This window comes from Solanum dulcamara, chromosome 6, assembly GCF_947179165.1.
Source record: "Solanum dulcamara chromosome 6, daSolDulc1.2, whole genome shotgun sequence".
NCBI lineage: Eukaryota > Viridiplantae > Streptophyta > Magnoliopsida > Solanales > Solanaceae > Solanum > Solanum dulcamara.
The window spans coordinates 4,102,015-4,121,571 of record NC_077242.1 but is presented as its reverse complement, the minus strand read 5'-3'; the positions used below and the strand labels follow the sequence as shown (position 1 = coordinate 4,121,571).

General features: G+C 35.3%; 2 protein-coding genes across 2 annotated transcripts; both read right to left on the bottom strand.

The window, feature by feature from the left end:
* Positions 1–468: 468 nt before the first annotated feature.
* LOC129893300 (uncharacterized) lies at positions 469–10,299 on the bottom strand. Its single transcript, XM_055968810.1, has 22 exons — positions 10,013–10,299; positions 9,370–9,864; positions 8,326–8,609; positions 8,144–8,221; positions 7,847–7,978; positions 7,620–7,738; positions 7,127–7,291; positions 6,206–6,311; positions 5,491–5,596; positions 5,277–5,387; positions 4,649–4,812; positions 4,333–4,450; positions 3,493–3,717; positions 2,823–3,013; positions 2,478–2,645; positions 2,277–2,382; positions 2,009–2,146; positions 1,748–1,906; positions 1,388–1,594; positions 1,061–1,255; positions 868–939; positions 469–777 (listed from the first exon to the last, which is right to left on the bottom strand). Exons 1-22 carry the CDS (start codon positions 10,058–10,060, stop codon positions 619–621), a joined length of 3,546 nt encoding a protein of 1,181 aa, XP_055824785.1. The 5' UTR covers positions 10,061–10,299; the 3' UTR covers positions 469–618.
* Positions 10,300–13,503: 3,204 nt separating this feature from the next.
* Positions 13,504–16,267, bottom strand: LOC129891793 (transmembrane 9 superfamily member 12). Its single transcript, XM_055967275.1, has one exon. It carries the CDS (start codon positions 15,809–15,811, stop codon positions 13,835–13,837), a length of 1,977 nt encoding a protein of 658 aa, XP_055823250.1. The 5' UTR covers positions 15,812–16,267; the 3' UTR covers positions 13,504–13,834.
* Between the last annotated feature and the right edge of the window lie 3,290 nt (positions 16,268–19,557).

The window sequence follows — 19,557 nt, the reverse complement described above, 5'->3', positions numbered from 1 at the left end:
CTCAAACAAATAAATATCACGTTCATGAATAAGATAACTTATTCTAAGGATTTTGGATTACGTGAGAGGAAATTATAGCATATTTATACTTAAATATATTGTGGTTTTGACCAACTTGGATATTTTATTATGATTAAGTGAAATCATGCCCATTTCCTACAAGATTATTTTTTTAAAAAATAAAGCAGTTTGGCACAAAAAACATCAAGTATTAGCGAGGTATAGGGAAAGGTTAAATCCTAAAAAGTGTGATGTACACCGTCTACCCTATTACAAGCATTAGCGGTTGCTTCTGCGGCTTAATTCCTTCCGATTTGATCAATAGTCGAGAATTTCAGTTTTTGAAAAATTTGTCATTCATTAAACATACACAGGCTATCAAAGATTCTCTCTCACTAGGTGTATCCAGTAATGCATCAAAAAAAGAACCAACTCAGGACACAATTTGAAATAACCTTTGGAATTTTTGTATGAGACAAGTATTTTATTCTTATTGATGACAGCTTACAAAAAGAATTGGAAATTTTACATACAAAAGAATATATATGAACATGAAGAAATAGTAAACCAAAAAAACGTCATAGTACACCAAGAGCATATGAAGGAGTCTTTGTATTCCTAAAAATACAAGTAGTTGGAGGAATCTGGACAATTGCTAGTGTCTCTACAGAGTATAGCTCGAGCTTCGACAATTGAACGTGGGGGCTCAATATCCTTCTCTTGCAACGCGTTTCCTTGCAATCTTTGCATTTGGGAAGCAAATATATCGTCCAGAACCTGTAAAAGCAAATCATGCAAATACATAACATTTTCAAGAACCATTTTGTAAAATATACATTATATACACTGAATTTTAGTTGTACTTACCCCAAGAGCATGGTAGGAACCGCTATACCATACTCGATTCTCTTTTCTTCCTTCTAAAAATTTCAGTATGATCTAGTAGTATAAGAAAAAAGAACATAATGTCATTACATGGTACTCGAGGAAGGAAAAAAAAAAGAGACAAAATCGTTGTCGTTGAATAGCTCAAGTTTGAGATGGCCACAGATTAACCAACCTGTCCCATTTTGTCCCAATATCCACGACAGATTGCAACAAATATTGCACTTGTAAAGACTTCCTGCAAGTTGCTTATGGAATCTGAGAGTTGTGAATTCAGCATTTGCAGTCTTTCACGGATCTCAGCCTCCCCATCTGTTTCTTTTGTTTCCTCCAAAATCCTCTGCAAACGTGTGCAACGATTCGATTGTGTCTGCAGCAGTCAAAAAGTAGAACAAGATGAACCTCATTTCATGCATGTGATAAAATGTACATTAGCTATCACATGGTTTTTGTTGTGAATGATAAATATAGCCAAATTAAATATGAGATAGTAGTTGATTACATTATTGGCAAGCTTGATTATTATTGCCTGTATGTAGTTCTTGTATTTAGTCCTCAGCAATACTGTAACTCCATTCAGTTGCTCCCCGAAGTTGGACTTCTTCTCTCCATTTGCTGGTAGATAGGATGCCCACGACTTCAAAATGTCCTCTAGTTTACAGTGTAGGACGTCAAGAATTCTCTTGATTGTATTCAAGAAAGTCCCCAACTGTCAAAACAAGGCCAAGCATATTTAGTTAGTGCATCTATGCATTCTTCGATATAGGAATATTCCAAAAGAGCTCGCATCTCTCTCTTTTAATATTCACCTTTCATAAACACACTGATTCTTATAACCTATCAATATATTATTAGCACTTGCCTGATTAGGAATGCTATAAAGAGTGGTTGATTGCCTTCTTGCTAATTTCTGAACTTGCATTCCGAGCTTCTTTGGAATGCTGTCCTTCAGGGGGGTCAAGATCTCATTATACTGTTTCTCCATGGCTTTTATAATTGCTCTTTCTACATTAGCAACAGCCTATATATAACATCAGCAGAAAGCATTATCAGCAAACAGAAGGGTCATAAAACACATCAAGCATTGGTCTAAATGTTCCCTGGATACCAAAATAGAGCTTACATTCTCCAGAATGACTGTGTACTGAGGCCAACGGTTGATCACTACTTCATACTCGGTTAACATTTGTTTGGTTTTTTCGAACATTTCTTCAGCAAAAGGAGAAGTCGAATAGTTTGTAACAACTCCAGACCATAACACCTGAAAGAGGTGATAGAGTGAGAAATATGCTGCCTAATCAAACCAATTGCATCTCCGGAAAATCTTTAGCCTATGATGCACAAAAGAGATACCGGGATATTTAAGTGAGTATTAGAGCAGTGTTGTGTACCTTTTCTGCCTTGCAAAGCTCAAGTAAGTGAAGTTGCATATCTTCTATCCATACCATTATATAACTATGAAAGAGACCCCTTGAGTCTACACCACCTTGCACTGAGCTGAAGCATGATAGGACAGAACAATGTGAGAAGAAGTTGTCTAAGCAAGCCTAAAAATAGTATTTGTTTACAAATATACTTTTATTCAAGATTACCTGATGTTCCATGAGTCTAGATTCCTCTCAAAATCAGCTGCTGCAATCAAAAGCTCATTCACATGTGGAGAAGGACTCGATGGAGGCCATGCAGCAAGAAAGTTCTTGAGCCTCTTATACAATTCAGTGCTATAAACTGATGCCGTTATGCTAGAGAGATCAATTGAACTGAAAAAGGAATGTACCATTAAAGTCAATCGATAGCAGTTTAAGTTGCACAACTGCAACAGTCAGTATAATATAAAAACTTGGAGCAGTAATTGTAGGCAATGTAATCTAACATAATCATGGATAGTGCAACATCTGATTGGTGCCAAATGCATCTTACTATTAGTTCCAACGTACCTAGGAAGTATATGTTGGTTATGGATCTTAATATCTGCCTGGATTTCATTTGATATGTGGGAACAGAGGTTCTTCATCTTCGAATAAGCAGTGGATATTGTTACTGAATCCATGACAAAGCCATCAAGGTTTATTGACAAGAAGTCGTCAGTTTCCATCATGTGCTTTCGGCACCTCTTTGCTGCTGCTGTCTGTTAAATTATAATATTGTTAGACTTGTGATTAGACAAGTGGTGCAATCAAAACCAGACAACCAGCTGCTCACAACTCTTTTATCTGAATGTGCAGAAGAGACACTTGCATTCATTTAATATGTCCAACTTACATTGTTATCTAGCTTGGTTTGTCTAACTTTAAAACCATCAAGTGCAAACACAGAATATGGTATCATCTCCCCAGCAAGAATTTCTTCTTCCTTTATTCTGTCTTTTTCCCATGGACCATTATCTAGATAAACCGACTCGACTAGCTTCCATCAGAGTACATTTTGTAATTAGAGTACTAAGTTGTTACACCAAATTCTAAAGTCAGTAATTGCGATGGATGTCAAGGTTGGGATCAATATGTGGAAGGTGAGATCTAATCAATGGTTAAGACTACATTTTAAAAATACAAAAGAATATTAAAATGTTAAAGCTCAACTTTTTTGGACATGTAAAAGAGGATTAACCTGTATATAGTTCCTAAGTGTCATTTGTGCATCTTGAGCAAGTATATCATGGAGAAGAGTGTAAATTTGCACGGCAGGAACAAGTGCTGGTGCTGCAGTTTCTGGTATAGGAGCTGACATGTCTGCTAAGCCTATAGGACAGCTTTCATCCAATGACTTGTAGTTTTCGAACACAGTGGCCAAGAGACCTTCAATCTCAGTTTCACAATCCAGAAGCAAACTTTTCTGAAACAAGAAAAAACCGCAAGTTTACCTCATTATGTTAACGTGCTCTCTATGTTTGATTACTGTGATTAGAGGGAGGCTGGTGTTGCAGCACTACATCAAAAATCTAATTGGATGAACTGATTTATCGCTCATTAAATATATTTGTTTTGGTTGTATAGAAGGTTTATAAAAGTACCTCCTCCTTTAACACAATTTGTTTAACCTAGTGGACCTTCCATAAGAAAGAAGAAAGTTTAACTAAGTTACTATATTTGAATTGATTAAACATATGCTTAAAAAAGGACGTGGAGGTTAAAATATCACGTTAAGCTTGAAAATGCATAAAGTATATATTACTTTGGACCTTCTCTAAAATGGTAACATTTCCCTCCCCTTAGAAGGAAGAGTTCAATCTTTTCTGGACATAGTAAAATGCAAAGCAGGTCAAAATGAAATGGCAGAAGGGAGTAATATGTTTGAAATAAAAAGGATGCTGCAATGAATTTCAGAAACTGTTAGAATTCTTGCAATTATTGGAAACTAGATTAGCATTTCTGTGGAATTTCATTTTGTGAAACAATTTGCAATGTCTAAATCTCCAGCTGATGATCAAGCTTGAATAGAATTCAATACCTCTTGTCTTGTCATACTTCTGTCACTCCTTGCCTTCATAACTGGCACAAGCAACTCATGAATGAGCTCCAAACAATCTTTTGTTGGAGTCGCAACATCCATGACATATGAAAGGTACCTGTTGACATTCAAGAAAATATAACATTCCATATCTGGTTGATGAAAATTATATCACAAGCTAAGTACCTCAATCTAGTATAGGTGTCTGTTACCCCATAGTACTCAGAAAAATTCTGTGAGTAACCAGTTCCATGACATTCAAGAAAATATAACATTCCATATCTGGTTGATGAAAATTATATCACAAGCTAAGTACCTCAATCTAGTATAGGTGTCTGTTACCCCATAGTACTCAGAAAATTCTGTGAGTAACCAGTTCCAAGGTTCCTCAGACCTTAAACTTCGTGCACAGAATTGTTGAGCACGCATTGAAGCCTCCAGTAGCAGATCATATGCAAGAGTCTCCGCAATCGGTCCACTCTGTCATAAATAGGAATCAAATGCATATCAAATGTTATTACTAATTTGAAAACCTATAAAATGAGTTAGCACAGTTTTAGTACTATATTTTAACAATAACAGGCATATAACACTATTGAACTACAAGAGGGCCTCAGGAGTAGACACCTCAAGTGAATGGTCTCCTCAAAAGGGCCTAAGGTTGTCTCCAGTGAAATGTCATTTTAGCATCTCAAATGTCAATTGCAAAAACAATGTATATAAATCCCAGAACAGAAACAGGCACTGATGTTGATTGAAAGTTATGCTTAGGAAGTTAGTAGGTGAACTAAAAATAAATTTATAACCACTAGCTTGAGTGGAAGAACAATTGATATCATCTCTTCTGTACTCACATTCCTTCTCCTTTTCAACCTTAAGACTAAGACAAAAAAGAACATGTTCCATCGAACTGAAATGAAAATTAGTGGTGTCCATGGTTAAACCTTGACTTGTGTTGTCTCATCAGTTGTGATTGTACAATTGATTGATAGCTGAACCTTCCCAACACATTCATTATCATCATGATAAATGGGCCACCAGCGAATCTTATCATTCTGGAGCAATTACAAAACTGATGTCAGAAGGCGGTAATGATAAAAATTTGACAACTAAATAAATCAGTTAAAAAATAATGACAACTTGGAGGACTAGACATACATTATTGTCAGCCACGGCTGAAACTGGTATTGAAGTTCGACCCAAAGTACTTTTCCTCATATCTTGTACTTCAAGCAAAAGAGCATCTCCTTGGTTCTCTGGAAAACTGAATTCAGAAGCATGTGTTATCTTGTATGGAGAAATTAACATCTCAACATCACGGTTTGATCCCCGAGCTAGATCATCATATACATATTACAAATAGAAATCTGGAAGTACAGAACTATGCATAGAATGGAAGCATCCAGACATGGAATCACAAAAAATCTTATTATAAACATCTTCTTTTTTAACTTAAAAGGTGACCCATTTTCATCTTCTTGCAGATTTTAATCAGAGAAAAGAAGTTCCTTTAGCCTCCCGCCACCATATAAAGCTTATCCTAATCTTGAGAAGTGCTCAATTATTAGATATCCACACAACTTGATCTTCATTTTCCTAATAATATTCAGGACTTCTTTTTTAACTTAAAAGGTGACCCATTTTCAACTTCTTGCAGATTTTAATCAGAGAAAAGAAGTTCCTTTAGCCTCCCGCCACCATATAAAGCTTATCCTAATCTTGAGAAGTGCTCAATTATTAGATATCCACACAACTTGATCTTCACTTTCCTAACAATATTCAGGACTCTAAGCAAGTGCAAGCGAAGGTTATTCAAGTGGACTTATAAGCATACAGCCACTATGGACAGCAACAAAGTAAAATGACAACTTACAAGTCATGGTGATCACCACTTCCCGATATCAGCGTAACAGCAGAATTTGGTTCGAATTTAGTATCTTCAGTTGAACTCTTCAGGACAACTAAGCATCTCAAGGATTCTGCAGAGAATAGAGTGGAAAAACAATTATCTTACTTATGTATGAGGATCAAAAAAGCTCTACATGTTTTTGTTTGATTTTGATAGGTCCAAAAGATCTACTTATTTTCAGGGAGCTCACGTAAATTCTCAACACGCACATAATAACCTACACATACCATCAATGCTTTATTAGGTAATGAATCAATTAGGCCTCGACCTTGAACTAGGTGGGGTCGGTTGTATGAATCTATGGGAACCATTACACTTGATTCAGGTCATTTCATTCTAATACTTAATATTTTGTTTTCTAGAAAAAATTAGGAGTTCTTTAAAACTAGAGTATCTCTAAATCTCACACTAAAATTGACATAAATATCCACAAACATACTAAATACCTCCTTAAAGACACCTTCTATAACAGATAATAACGATTACTAGTTGGTATTCCTTGCTTCCACTGCATTCTATTATTAACCAAGTTCGCATTTGTTGCTAGAGGTAGTAGTTCTTTTGAGACACTTCTCTCCATGTGATTTAACGTCAAAGATATCCCCTCCCTTTAAGCACTCTCCAATCATCATATTTTCACACCTAGAGACCATCATAGTTTACAAGGAGAAATAAAGAATAAAATCAATCAGTTTGCTATCATCCCCTAGAATAACCACCATTCAAAAGAATCAAGTATAGCTGTCGTCGAAAAACTCAATAAATCTTTTAGAAGACTATGTTTCTTCTACTCAAGCATTTTAGGTAAATTGTTTCCTCGATCCAATGGAAGAGAAAGAATCTTTCAATAAGAACTACTAAACTCTTTCAATAAGAACTACTAACCTTCACATGTCAACAGAGATGAATGAATTTTAAGAGAGTTGATTCCATTTTTCACCAGTGATGAAACATGTCGGACATAATCTGCTCCTGCATGCATGCTAATTGCACCTCGCATTGAGTTGGTGCTCTTAAGCTTCCTCTTTGGTACAATTCTTAACTTTCTTACTGCAATATGTAAGTTAAAGATACACATTACATTACAGAATAAGAGATCTACATGTAGTTTGACAGCTTTTATTTCATTGACTTATCAATGTTTAATTGAAAAGTAATGTGTCTAAAAGTAAACAAGATAGTGTAGCAAACAGTTGGATGAAACCATAACTTATTATTAGAATGTCTTCATACGAGTAGAAATTACTAGCTCTAAATTATAAATCACGCACCTACCTCACTCTCACACACACACACAAAAAAAAAAAAAGAAGAGCAAAGAAGTGCACTACCAATAACCTCAAAAAAATAAGCAAAAATAATTGTTTTTGAGTTATACCTTCCACACGAACCTTCCCGACTAACTTTCTCACTTTTAAGGGTAATGTTTGTCCATTGGTCTTATGACTCCTTTCTGTTGTCTGCATGCATCGAGGTTGCAACAACAGTTTCTGCAAGCTGAGAAGTTGGATAAGATAGAGCGAATATTAGTCATGGAAATTAAGTCGAATCCATAAAAAGGTGTTTTTAAAGTGATTCAATATGAGAAAAGATATGCTAGCATACCAGAAAGCACTTCGAAGCATCTGGCATTCATCACGTAAAAACTCAGGTGCCTCAACACATCCTCTTGCCCAAGCATTTAGGCATAGACGGATGCAAGCATCATAAGCCAGGAGAACTTGCCATCCGTTTTGACTGTTGTTTTCAAAGAAATGTTCAGTAATTGCACTCTAAAAGAAAATTAGATTCAGAAAAAGTCCATGCTAACAAACAGAACAGGAAATGACACAGTTCCACACTTATATAAAAGAGAGTTGTTTAGCAAGAGTAGCAAGAAAAACAAATGAAGTGAAGTAAAACCTGGTATCATAACGGCTTGGAAATCCCACCGAATTCCCTTGCTGGGAATAGGGAAGTGCATCACTTGCCTTATCTCCCCTGCATCAAAATGAAACTGTAATTGGTTTCTTGAACTTCATGCTGAAATGACGGACATTTGCAAATATTTACATATTCTGAAGGTCAGTTCTACTTTTTCATACCCTCTATTTTCAGTCTCTGAAAGAACTTGTGCAACGTTTGGAATATTTATCTTATTGCTGTCCTGTGTTCTAGACAATCCTTCAGAAATACACAATCCATTTCCATACCAGGCCTCTTCTGGTGTTTCTGAAAAAGCTTCCTTATAATTATGCTCAGTTTCAGTCAATCCTCCAGAAGTGCTCAATCCACTTGCTAGTTCAGAGTTAGCTTCATCTGCTCCAATATCAACTATCGGTGGTGCACTCGGGGTTCCTAAATCAATTAGCTTACCAACGGGTGTTGCCTGTATTTACAAATAGTTAACTTCTCAATAAATAATCAGGGGCGGAGCCAACATTGTAGTTACAGAGTTGGCAGAACCCAATCATTTAGGCTCAAATCATGTATTTGTGTTAAAAGATTCACTTAATATGTATAAATAAACTATTTAGAACCCAATAAGCAAAAAGAGTTGTGATTCAAAATCCATAAACTAAATATCCTGACTCCGTTCCAACTTCACATCAAGAAAAACACAAAATTTAGAAACATTACTATACAACCAATCAATCGACCAACCAATATGAATTAATTGCATTGTGCTGCACTAGATTGCATTTAGGCAAGGACAACAACAACAACGTACCTAGTGAAATCCCACAAGTGGGATCTGTGTACGCAGACGTTACCCCTACCTCAAATTAGTTGCATTGTACTGCACTAGATTGTATTTAGGCAAGGAAAACAACAAACCCAATGAAATCCCACAAGTGAGATTTAGAGAAGGTAGAGTGTCAGCGGACTTTACCCTACCATATGGAGATAGAGAGGTTGTTTCCAAAAGACCCTCAGCTCAAATGCAGAAAATCATAGTACATAGTTATGAAAAAGGAAAAACGGCAGCGAAGAAAACATGTCAATTAATGAGGAAATCAATACAACAGTAACAACAACTAAATAATGCTGTAACTGAAACACGGTAGGCAATAGATGGTCACAGATACCAAAAGCAAGAAATAACATGTATAAGGCTAATTATGCGACAACAGACAAGGAATTCTTACATAGGCGCTATGTGGTAGAACTTTTTCACGCAGATAGCTAGGAATACCCAAAATATTAGCTTTCTGTCCACTTCCCTCAGTAAATCTCCTAGCATTTCCCGGTACTTCAATTCGAAGATTCTCTTGTAAAATTCCTCTATTCAGTGTGGACCCATTTCGATTGCTTAATCCAGCTGCTTTAATTTGAGATGAATTTGTGCCAATTGCTTCTTCTTCTTCAGAGTAATGGACATTAAGTTCCTCTGAAGCTGAAGCAACACTCTCACTCTCAATTTCTTCATCATCATAGTCGAAATTGCAATCATCTTCATTGCTATCTACGCTAAGTGCCACTGTATTAAGGGGTTTCAAAAGACCAGAATGAAATTTCAAGGGTGGTAATACATGTGAATTCGGCGTATAACAAGCCAAAGGAGATCTGGGAATTGGGTATCTATCATCAAGCTTTTCAGATAAAGGCGATCTTGTATTACATGATTGTTTAACTTCAGACCCCTGCACCCAAAATTTCAAGATTCATTCAGAAATCAAAAATAACAAAACCCCACATGTAAAAAGTTGCTTTATACAAATGTTGCAGAATTTCAACAATTTTACAGACTAAAAAACAGGAAGTATACAAGAAAGATGGCAACTTTGTTACCTGTTTGATCCAGTTAATTGCAGACTCATCCAAACCTTCTGTAAACATTTTTATGTGTTTATTAGAAATGAATTTGAAGGGTTATGGAGAGAAAATCTTGAGGAATTTGAGGAGGAAATCAAGAAAGCTAACAAGTATAATGGGGAAGAAGAGAGAGACAAGAAGAGCGGTGTTGAGCTGAGTTGGTTCTTCTAACGGCTAGTTTGAATAAAGGAGATGAATTTAATATATTCTGCCCCAATGATATATTTCTAAAGTCTCTTTTCCGTTAAAATAAAGAAGAAGAAAATCATTAGTTGCATACTTCAATTATGTCAAGTTTACATTACCCCTGAACTATAGTTTTCAGATGTTAATCATCCCCGGTTCATTTTATGTTATGTAAGGTGTTTATTGTCCACATCATCGTGGCATATAAGCGCCACGCAAGTGTCGCATGACACAAAGTTGCTCATATAGAAAGGCTTACATAGAAAAAAGAGTTGTCCTAATGGATGATTCTAGAGAAATATGAATATTTTTCATAAAAGATTATAGATTTGCATGAAAGATTCCTAGAATATTCTAGACATGTAGAAAGTTCTAGAGAAAGGACTTTAATATAAATATGTAGAGACTTATGTAGAAATTATTATTTACACTTGAGCTCCAAGATGAGTAGTATAAATAGAGGGGCATCCATTTGTAAATTCATCAACCAAAACATCAAACAAAATTCAATCAAAGTTATCTACAACATTCTTCATAACATTTCTTTTGTGTTCTCTCTTCCATTCTCTTAGCTATTCCTAGAATCTTAGGCTGACTTGGCATAGCAAGATCGTGAGCAGTGGCGGACTCAGGATTTTTAATAAGGGGGTTCAAAATCTGAAAAAGTACACGAACTAGCCGAAGGAGGTTCGACATCTACTATTTATACATAAAAAAATATTTTAACCATGTATAAATAGTATAATTTTTCGTCGAAGGGGGTTCGGATGAACCCCCTAATTACATGCTAGATCCGCCCCTGATCGTGAGCAAGTAATGCAAGAATGTGAGCAAGTTGTCAAGTGTCGTACGTGCGCTTAGTAAAAGATTAAGGACGTGACATTATGCTCTAAAAAAATTAAAGAACGTCAAGTGATACTATACATGTTATTTAATTATTATTTTCAAATTTCATTTAGATTATCAATGATTTTAATTCTAAGTAAAAAAGTAAAACTACAAAAAAAAATAGAAGTTAAAAGAAAAAAGGAATTAAAAATTAAAAGGAAGATTAAAATAAAGGTAAAGAGAAAAACGAAGTGTCACTTTTGACCTATTTCACTGAGAGTTCTCTATTCGTTATAGAGAAATTCAAGTAAACCAACTCTCATTTGGTTCGACTTTACAACGATTTCAGTGTATAAGATTTTGATTTATCGTTTGTTGGGGTTGAAAAACATGAATCAAATATCGTGAACAAAATTATATCTAAACTTTGAGAGGTTGAAGAACATATCTATATATTCACAAGTTTTTTTTGTTGTGTCTCCTCCCTCTATTTTGCTTAGTCCGTGGTTTAATTAGTAGCCGTAAAAGCCGCCTAGATGGCTTTTTTGGCCCCTCATGCGCCTCTAAGGAGGTGGTTCCACGCAGTTTGTCATTTGTCGCATAGTTTAAATATGTAACTAACAAAAATGTGATACTTTAGGGAGATTTTGATCCATTATTTCTATGAAATATTTTATGTATTAGTTTAAACTTTAATATGTATTACTTATTACTTATCTACAGGTGAGTTAAATTATAAGTAATTATAACAACACGATGAGGATTAATGATCCAAAAAAGAATTTTTTATTTTTAAACTTTCTATTAATTTCTAATTGCACATGTATGTGTAGCTTGTCTTAGACAATAAATCTTTTTTTTAAAAAAAAAGTTTACTTAAACTGCGCTCCCAATCAAACACATTACATAAATTGGAACATTTGAATAATTGAGACGAAGTCTTCTCAAATACTTTTGGTCTCGTACGGTGTGAATTCCCCTCACAAAGCTATTGATACCTTCTTTTTAATTGTAAAAGGGAACGTAATAGTCACTACTCAATATTGATCAATGTGTTCGAAAATAAAAATTACAAATAGCTTCATTGTCCATCTGTTATTTATACAGCTTCGATCCCTGAACTGTGTTGTTGTTCTTCAAGGTTTAGACTGGCAGTGTTAAGTCTAGTTACGACAAAAATATTGAAAACAGGCATTGAGGGAGACATTTCTTGTAACCAATATAGGAAGCTATGAAAGTCTTGGCAAGCCAATTATACCACAGGGAAATCAATATGATCATTGGATAAGCATACCCAAATGTATGTTCTGGTACTGCCAAACAGACTAGCAATGACAGTAAGAATTTTGAAGAAATCTCCTACTCGTATACATATTTGCCACTGCCTGCTTCTAGTGTTACTGAATGGGAGATTCGGACGAATATTAATGGAGGTGGTAGAGAAGATAACAAAAACCACAAGAAGAATGCTAGCTTCTATGAAAGTAAACTGGTGAATGTTGAATGGATTCAATTGCCAGGGCATTCTGATTCCGGATTTGAAAATGTTTACAAACATTAAGATAACATGCCTAAAATCAAAATGATCCATGGTTACTATAGATATAGTAGATGTTTTAACCTTTACTAATTTATATAGATCATTAGCTGGGGTAATAACGTACAATTATGCTAATGAATAAAAAAGTACACATGAGTCAATACATATAAATCCTATGATGCTTATGGACATGGATATGTTGACTACTGACTACATAAGTTGCAAAGCAAAAAGTTAATCAAGAACGGCAAGTCAAAAGAAATTGCAACATTATATTGACTTAGGCAGCATTCCCATTTACCCTTTAGGGTAGTATAATATGCAGAATTACAGTTCAGTAACCTTCATAGGTAGACTTTGGTTATGTGATTCTGACTTGCCCTACAGTTAGTCATCGCTTTCTGCTTTATTTGTCTTTCCGAGTGCTTGAGCTCAAAGGCAAATTCAAGAATTGAATTTTATAGATTAGGGATTTTATTCCTTCGGTTATTGGATTCTAAATTACTATAATAATATGTACATATTAAGTGATCTTTTTAGGACAAATACAGGTTATTAGATTCTGCTGAACTCATACCATCAACACTACATCCATCCCTGCTTGAATCGACAACAAAAGAAGAAGCTGCAATCCAGGGTGTGGTGAGGCTGAATGAACCAAATTCCAGCACAGAAAAAATCTTTGGTGATTCTTCCTATCTATCTATCTATCTTTTGAGGTGATTAGTCAAAATGACCGCTATCTGACAAAGACGGACAAATAAAACTGCAGCCATGGGAAGCAGTGTAAAATGGAGAGTGGGAAAAGAGCATAAGAAGCAGATGCTTTGCATCCTGAAGACCTCTAATCCAAGACACATTCAAACTGGTTGTGATGTACAAATAACCAGAGTATACATTCAAATGTGTAATGTAACAAAACCATCTTAAACCTATCTTCCTTTTCAATTTCAAAGATACAATGAGTTCTCTGGTAATTTTCCCATTGAAAATAGAGGTTGTAAAGATACAAGAAATAGGGGGAAATGTAATTAAAACACGATGAAAGATAAAAATACTAAACAATAGCTTTTGGACTAACAAAATATCTAGCCGCAGAACATAACAGTAAAATAGAGAAGTACAAATGTCCCTCACTGCAATTTTAGATACTCTTTCTGGCAGGACTAGGTAAAGTTCCACAATGCACAACAGGTCTTTCTTTAGCCATCTAAACAATAGTAATCACGGCTCTGCACACCTGTTCAGTCAATCTTCACTGATGCAAAAAGATAATGCACAAAGTAAAATGATGTGAGGAAGCCAATAGTGCCAGTTGAAAGCATGATTGCGACAGCCATTATCAAAGAGTAGCCAAGGTAAAGTATAGCTGATACTGGGCCACTCAAGCTCTGAAGGTCAAAAACCAGGTAGTTGATGGAGTACAGGAACACATATAGAGCAACAGAACCTGATGCATAGAAGGCTTTCCACCACCACATCCAATCCTCCACACAAAGGTGCATATAAGTGAGCACAACTGAAACTTCAGCACAAACAGTAACCAACAGGAGGAGGACAATAAGCAGAAAACCAAAAACATAGTAAAATCGTCCAAGCCAAATACTAGAGAGGATGAAGAACAGTTCAATAAAGAGGGTTCCAAATGGCAGAGTTCCAGCACCAAGAACAAGAAGCCAAGAGGGATACTTGCGTGCAGGGATCTCCCTAGGAATCTGGTTAGTCCGCACAGGATATTGAATAGGCTCAGCTCGAGTGCCGAGGTATCCTCCCAAGAGGGTGAGAGGCACTGAAATACAGAACCAAAGCGATATGAGAATGAAATATAATGAGATGGGGAGTGCGCCAGTGCTGTTGCTTCCCCAAAGAATGAAATTCAGCACAGTGAGGATGACAAAGACAATCCCAGGAAAGAAGCATGCAGTTGTCCATGCAACCGATCTCCAACCTTCCGAAGTACCCTTTATTGTTCTCCAAGCACGCACACTAACGTAACCAGCAGCAATTCCCAGAAAAAGATAAAGCAATATCATGCCTGTTAGCAGCATGCCTCGTGAAGCTGGTGACATGAAACCAAATGCAGCAAAAACAATAGTGACAACTGCCATTCCAGTAATTTGAACCCCATCTCCAATCATCACACACAGTAACTTTGAGTGATTTGGCTCTCTGAAAACATCACCCACCACAAGCTTCCAACCAGAAAGCTCCTCATTCATCTGTGCCTGAGCCTCTTTATCCAGTTCCTCATACTTGGTCAAATCCCTTCTAACTGTTCTCAAAAAGATAACAAAAACAATACCAGCCAAGAAAAAGATTACCATCAAAGAGTTGAGAATTGAGAACCAATGGACTCGGGCACCATCCATCTTCAGATAAGCATCCCATCGAGATGGCCATCTAGTATCACTTTTAACAAATTCAACCTCATAAGTGAAAGACACTCTTTCTTGCTCTCTTATTATCTGAGACTTGTCAAGCTCCAGTGGACAACTTATTGACGAATGATTGTCATACATATGGAGTTTTGTCATTTCTGGCTCATACTTGACACTGCATGGAACCACCTCGAAACCAACAATCTCAAAACCAGATGCTTTACTCTTATCAGTCTCTGAAATAACACCCATACCTTCTTCACCAGTACCAATTATCTGAATTCCAGCACCCTCATACTCATGAATTAAAACCCTGAATTTAAGATGGTTGATTATGTAATCATCGTTACTGTTTTGTGGTGAGTAGCCAACTGGAAACCCAGTCCACTGAATTTTGAGCCCATTTTGGTGGGCATATCTCAAAGCAGGTAAATTATCCAGAATCATGTTAACCTGATACAGATCACGTGTTCTCTGCTTCAACAGCTTTACCTCATGCTCATTTAGGGGCGGAGTAGTACACAGGTAAATAGACTCGTTGACATTCATCCTAAATCTGTAGGGGGAGTTGTAAATCTGATCTCCCATGAGCAACTCTCCTAGATTCTCAGCACTTTTCTTGACTCCACCTGGAGGCTTGCAGTAAACAAGACTATAGTAGCTGAATGGAAGTTCAGTTTCAATCGAAGTCAATGAATTCACTTTGACTAAGATTTCTTCACCAGTTGAATATGTATGCATGTAGCTTCCAGGAAGATAAAAACCATTACTGGCATGAGAAACCAGAACAATATACATGAAAAAAGCCCAATATCTCCTTGTTGAGATCAATGAGGAAGCCATTGCTCAACAAAAACACCGGTCGCCTAAAAACTAGTTCGATCTAACCAAAAAATACAAGATCTCCGTAGATTATTCCAGGAACTGAGATTAAAAAAAAGTGTTAGTGATCTTTCTAGAACTTGATAAATGACAAATAGACAATCAGAAAACATTATGCTTCCTCCTCAAGATAAGGGACATTTACACCTCAAAATTATATCCTCTATCTTATTTTTACTTTATTTGTTTGGAAGTATGATCGAGCGGTGATACAAACAAGAGCCATAGAGATTATGGAAAAGGAAAGTTTTACCTTCTATGAGAATAGAGATATATCTACTAGCATTAATGCCAGTCAATGTAATATCAAATTACTTCATCCATAGACTAAAATGCAGATATTAATACCAATTCAGGCCCTTATGAGCAAGAAATAAATTCATATCACACTGATCATATTAGTGAAAATCTTAACTGAAACTCACATGTATTACCATACATATTGAATTTGCCAGTAAGTTAACTACTCATTATGCAACTGTTACACACAACATCTAGAAGCTAGAGAAGCAGAAGAAAATGAAATCCAGAAGTAAGACAAATCACTCTAACCCAAATCCAACTAATACTAGTAGTACAACGGCAACCAAATGGTAATACTAGGTAGTCGCAGACCCACATACAGCAAGTGAAAGTGCACCAATGCTAAACGATCGAGTACACCTCGACTGAAATATATATATTTTTTTAAATCATGTATTTATACTAGGTCCGCAGTCATTATCACAAAGAATTAGTTAGAGCGAAAATAATCCAAGCCTATTAAATTAAAATAATAAATCCACCTCTACATACTAGATAAACTTTTCTGCCTATTAAAACAGCAGGAAACAAATTCATTTCACATAGATCACATTACCAAACACCCTAACAGAAACTCAAACATATTACTCCTCCACATATAGAATTTCACGATTTTTTTTTAAAAAAAACAACCATTCATGCAAATCTAACTACACATAAGATCTAGACGCCAGAGAAGAAAATGAAACCCAGAAATAACTCAACGAACAAGAACTCAAATCTACTGCTAGCACGAGCAGATCCACCTCGTTGCAGCGCGTGCACTCACACCGGTGTCTTCACCCAATTACATATCCATAATTTTCATTAAGAGATATGCTTTTTTTACCCTATGCCCTCACTCATTGTATAAAAAAAAATAGCGAGTCCAGTAGCCTCTGCAGCAACTAAGTTAAAATCCTAGATATTACTAAATAAAGTTTTCAGACTATTAATAGAATACGGCAAAAAAAAAAAAAAACTCTTAAGAACTATTCATTCTACGCATTAATTCTACTCTAATACTTGCGATTCAAAAAGAAAAAGAAACAACCATTCATTCAAATCATTTTACACAAAAGATGTTAACGTTAGAGAAGAATCAGAAGAAAATGAAATCCAGAAATAACTCAACTAACAAAAACTCAAATCTCATGCTAACATGAACAGATCCACCTCGTTGCAGCGAGTGCACACACACCGCCTTCCTCACTCAAATTTACATATCCATAATCTTTATTAAATTATATAATTTCTATAAATAAATAAAAAACAGTTAGTCCAGTTGCCTCGGTAGCTAATAAATTAAATCCTAGATCCATTTCTGTAATAAAGTTTCCCGGCTATTAATGAAAATAAATACTCGTAACATTAATTGAACTAGATCTATAAATATCACAATGAATAATTTACCGGCGAGTGGATGTTCGATCGGAAAAGTGAGAAATGACGGTGGAATCGACGGAGATTTGGAATTTGCAGGGGTTGAAGAAAGGGGGAAAAGCAAAAGAATCGTGAAGTGAAATCCAGAGGGCACTGGGACTCTGCAATAAAAACCGTTCGCGCGTGTTTTATGTGTGGACCTACTATCGCGTGAGTTGCAATCAGGTTTTTTTAGATCTTGTTCTACTCTACTGATTGATGATGCATTTGGAAAATTCGGTAGATCTACGCTCCTTTACATTGGGGGGGAGGGGGGGGGACAAAAGGGTAATTTGAATTTTAAAAAACTCTATTAACGTAATTTGTGAAATGTAGTGGGCTTTTTTTTTTTTGTACTAAAAGCCCATGGGCCATTTATTTTCCCTATGCATGGCTTTTACCATCAACGAGTATTAATTTTCTTGTGCAAGCGCGGGTTGGCCACTTTTTGGTTTGGTTTTTAAATGTTGATTAATTTCATAAGTGGAATCAGGAGATATGGTACGTGCACAACCATTTATCCTTACATAGTAAAGATGACAACAATCAGTAAGAAAAGAATATACAATAGTGAAGGATTCATGTAAAAAAAAATTGTGGAGAATAAAATTATAATAATAATAGATAATAGCGATTAGGAGTGTACATGGACCGGATTGGTTCGGATTTTTTACAAACCAAACCAAACCATTTGTGTCGGGTTATTAAATCTATAAACCAAACCAAATAATAAAAGTCGGGTTTTTCAATATCAATTTTTCTCGAGTTTTTCGGGTTTCTCGGGTTTTTTGGGTTTTTTGGATTTTTTTTGGATTTCTTGAGTTTTTCATAGTATCTAATAAAAAACACAGAGCAGTGCTTCTTAAAAAGAGTTCTAGTACAAAATATCAACATATAAGATGGAGGCAGAACACTATTTGAAGTTTTAACTTTATAATATAACTTTATAAGATGAGCTTTTTTTTGTATATTATTTAGATGGGCTTCTCAAGTCCAAATCTAAATGTAAGAAGGAAAACAAAAATTATGAAAAAAATTTAAAAAATATTTATAAATTACATTTTAATAAATATTTTTATGTATAACATAATTTAAAAGTAGTATATCTATAATCGGGTCGGTTTGGGTTCGATTTGACTTTTTTTGGTTAAAACCAAATCAACCCTATAATGATCGGGGGTTCTTCCAAACACCAAATCAAGTCAAACCAAACCACTAGTCGGGTTTTTTTTTATTTGATTTGGTTTGTCGATTTGGTGCGATTTATCGATTTGTCCTGTACAACCCTAATAGCGACAATGGAAATAAAGAAAGCATAGGTAATAATAGAATTGAAGATAAGACAATCGGCTGGTAATAATAACAAAACTAACAAGGACTAGTTTTTCAGTTATAAAACCTTTTTACCCTTATTTTCTTTGTTTGAAAGTGGTAGTAACACTCTACTTTATCTTCTTCATTTTTTTTCTGAAGTTTGAGCTACAGAACAATTATCACTCTTATAGTTCAAACTCCAGAAATTTATATGGAGTTTGAATTATTGCAACTCAAACTGATCTAGAATATTTCATGGAGTTTGAATTACATGATATTTTTGTTTCACTTATATAAGTTTGAATTGCATGATATTTTTCTTGTGTTTTACTTTTGTAACTTTAATTTCAAGATATTATATTAGAGTTAGAAACATTTTGGACATGTAAACGAAGTCTCGCTTGGCAAGAAAAGAAGCCTAGAAATTTGAACCACTCTTGTCAAGCGAAAGAAAGACGAGATATAGATGGATTCGTGTGTGACTCGAATTTAATTTGTTACTTATGCTTCCGTCTTTGATTTTTTGTCTATGTGAGCAATGGCGCTTTATGTGATATATTAAAATTTTGAGATTCAAATTTTTAATTTTGATCGGAAATTCGGACATATAAATTTAAAGTTTTTTAAAATAAAATTTATATATTTGGAAATTAATTTAAAGTATTATAAATCATAATAATTAACAACTT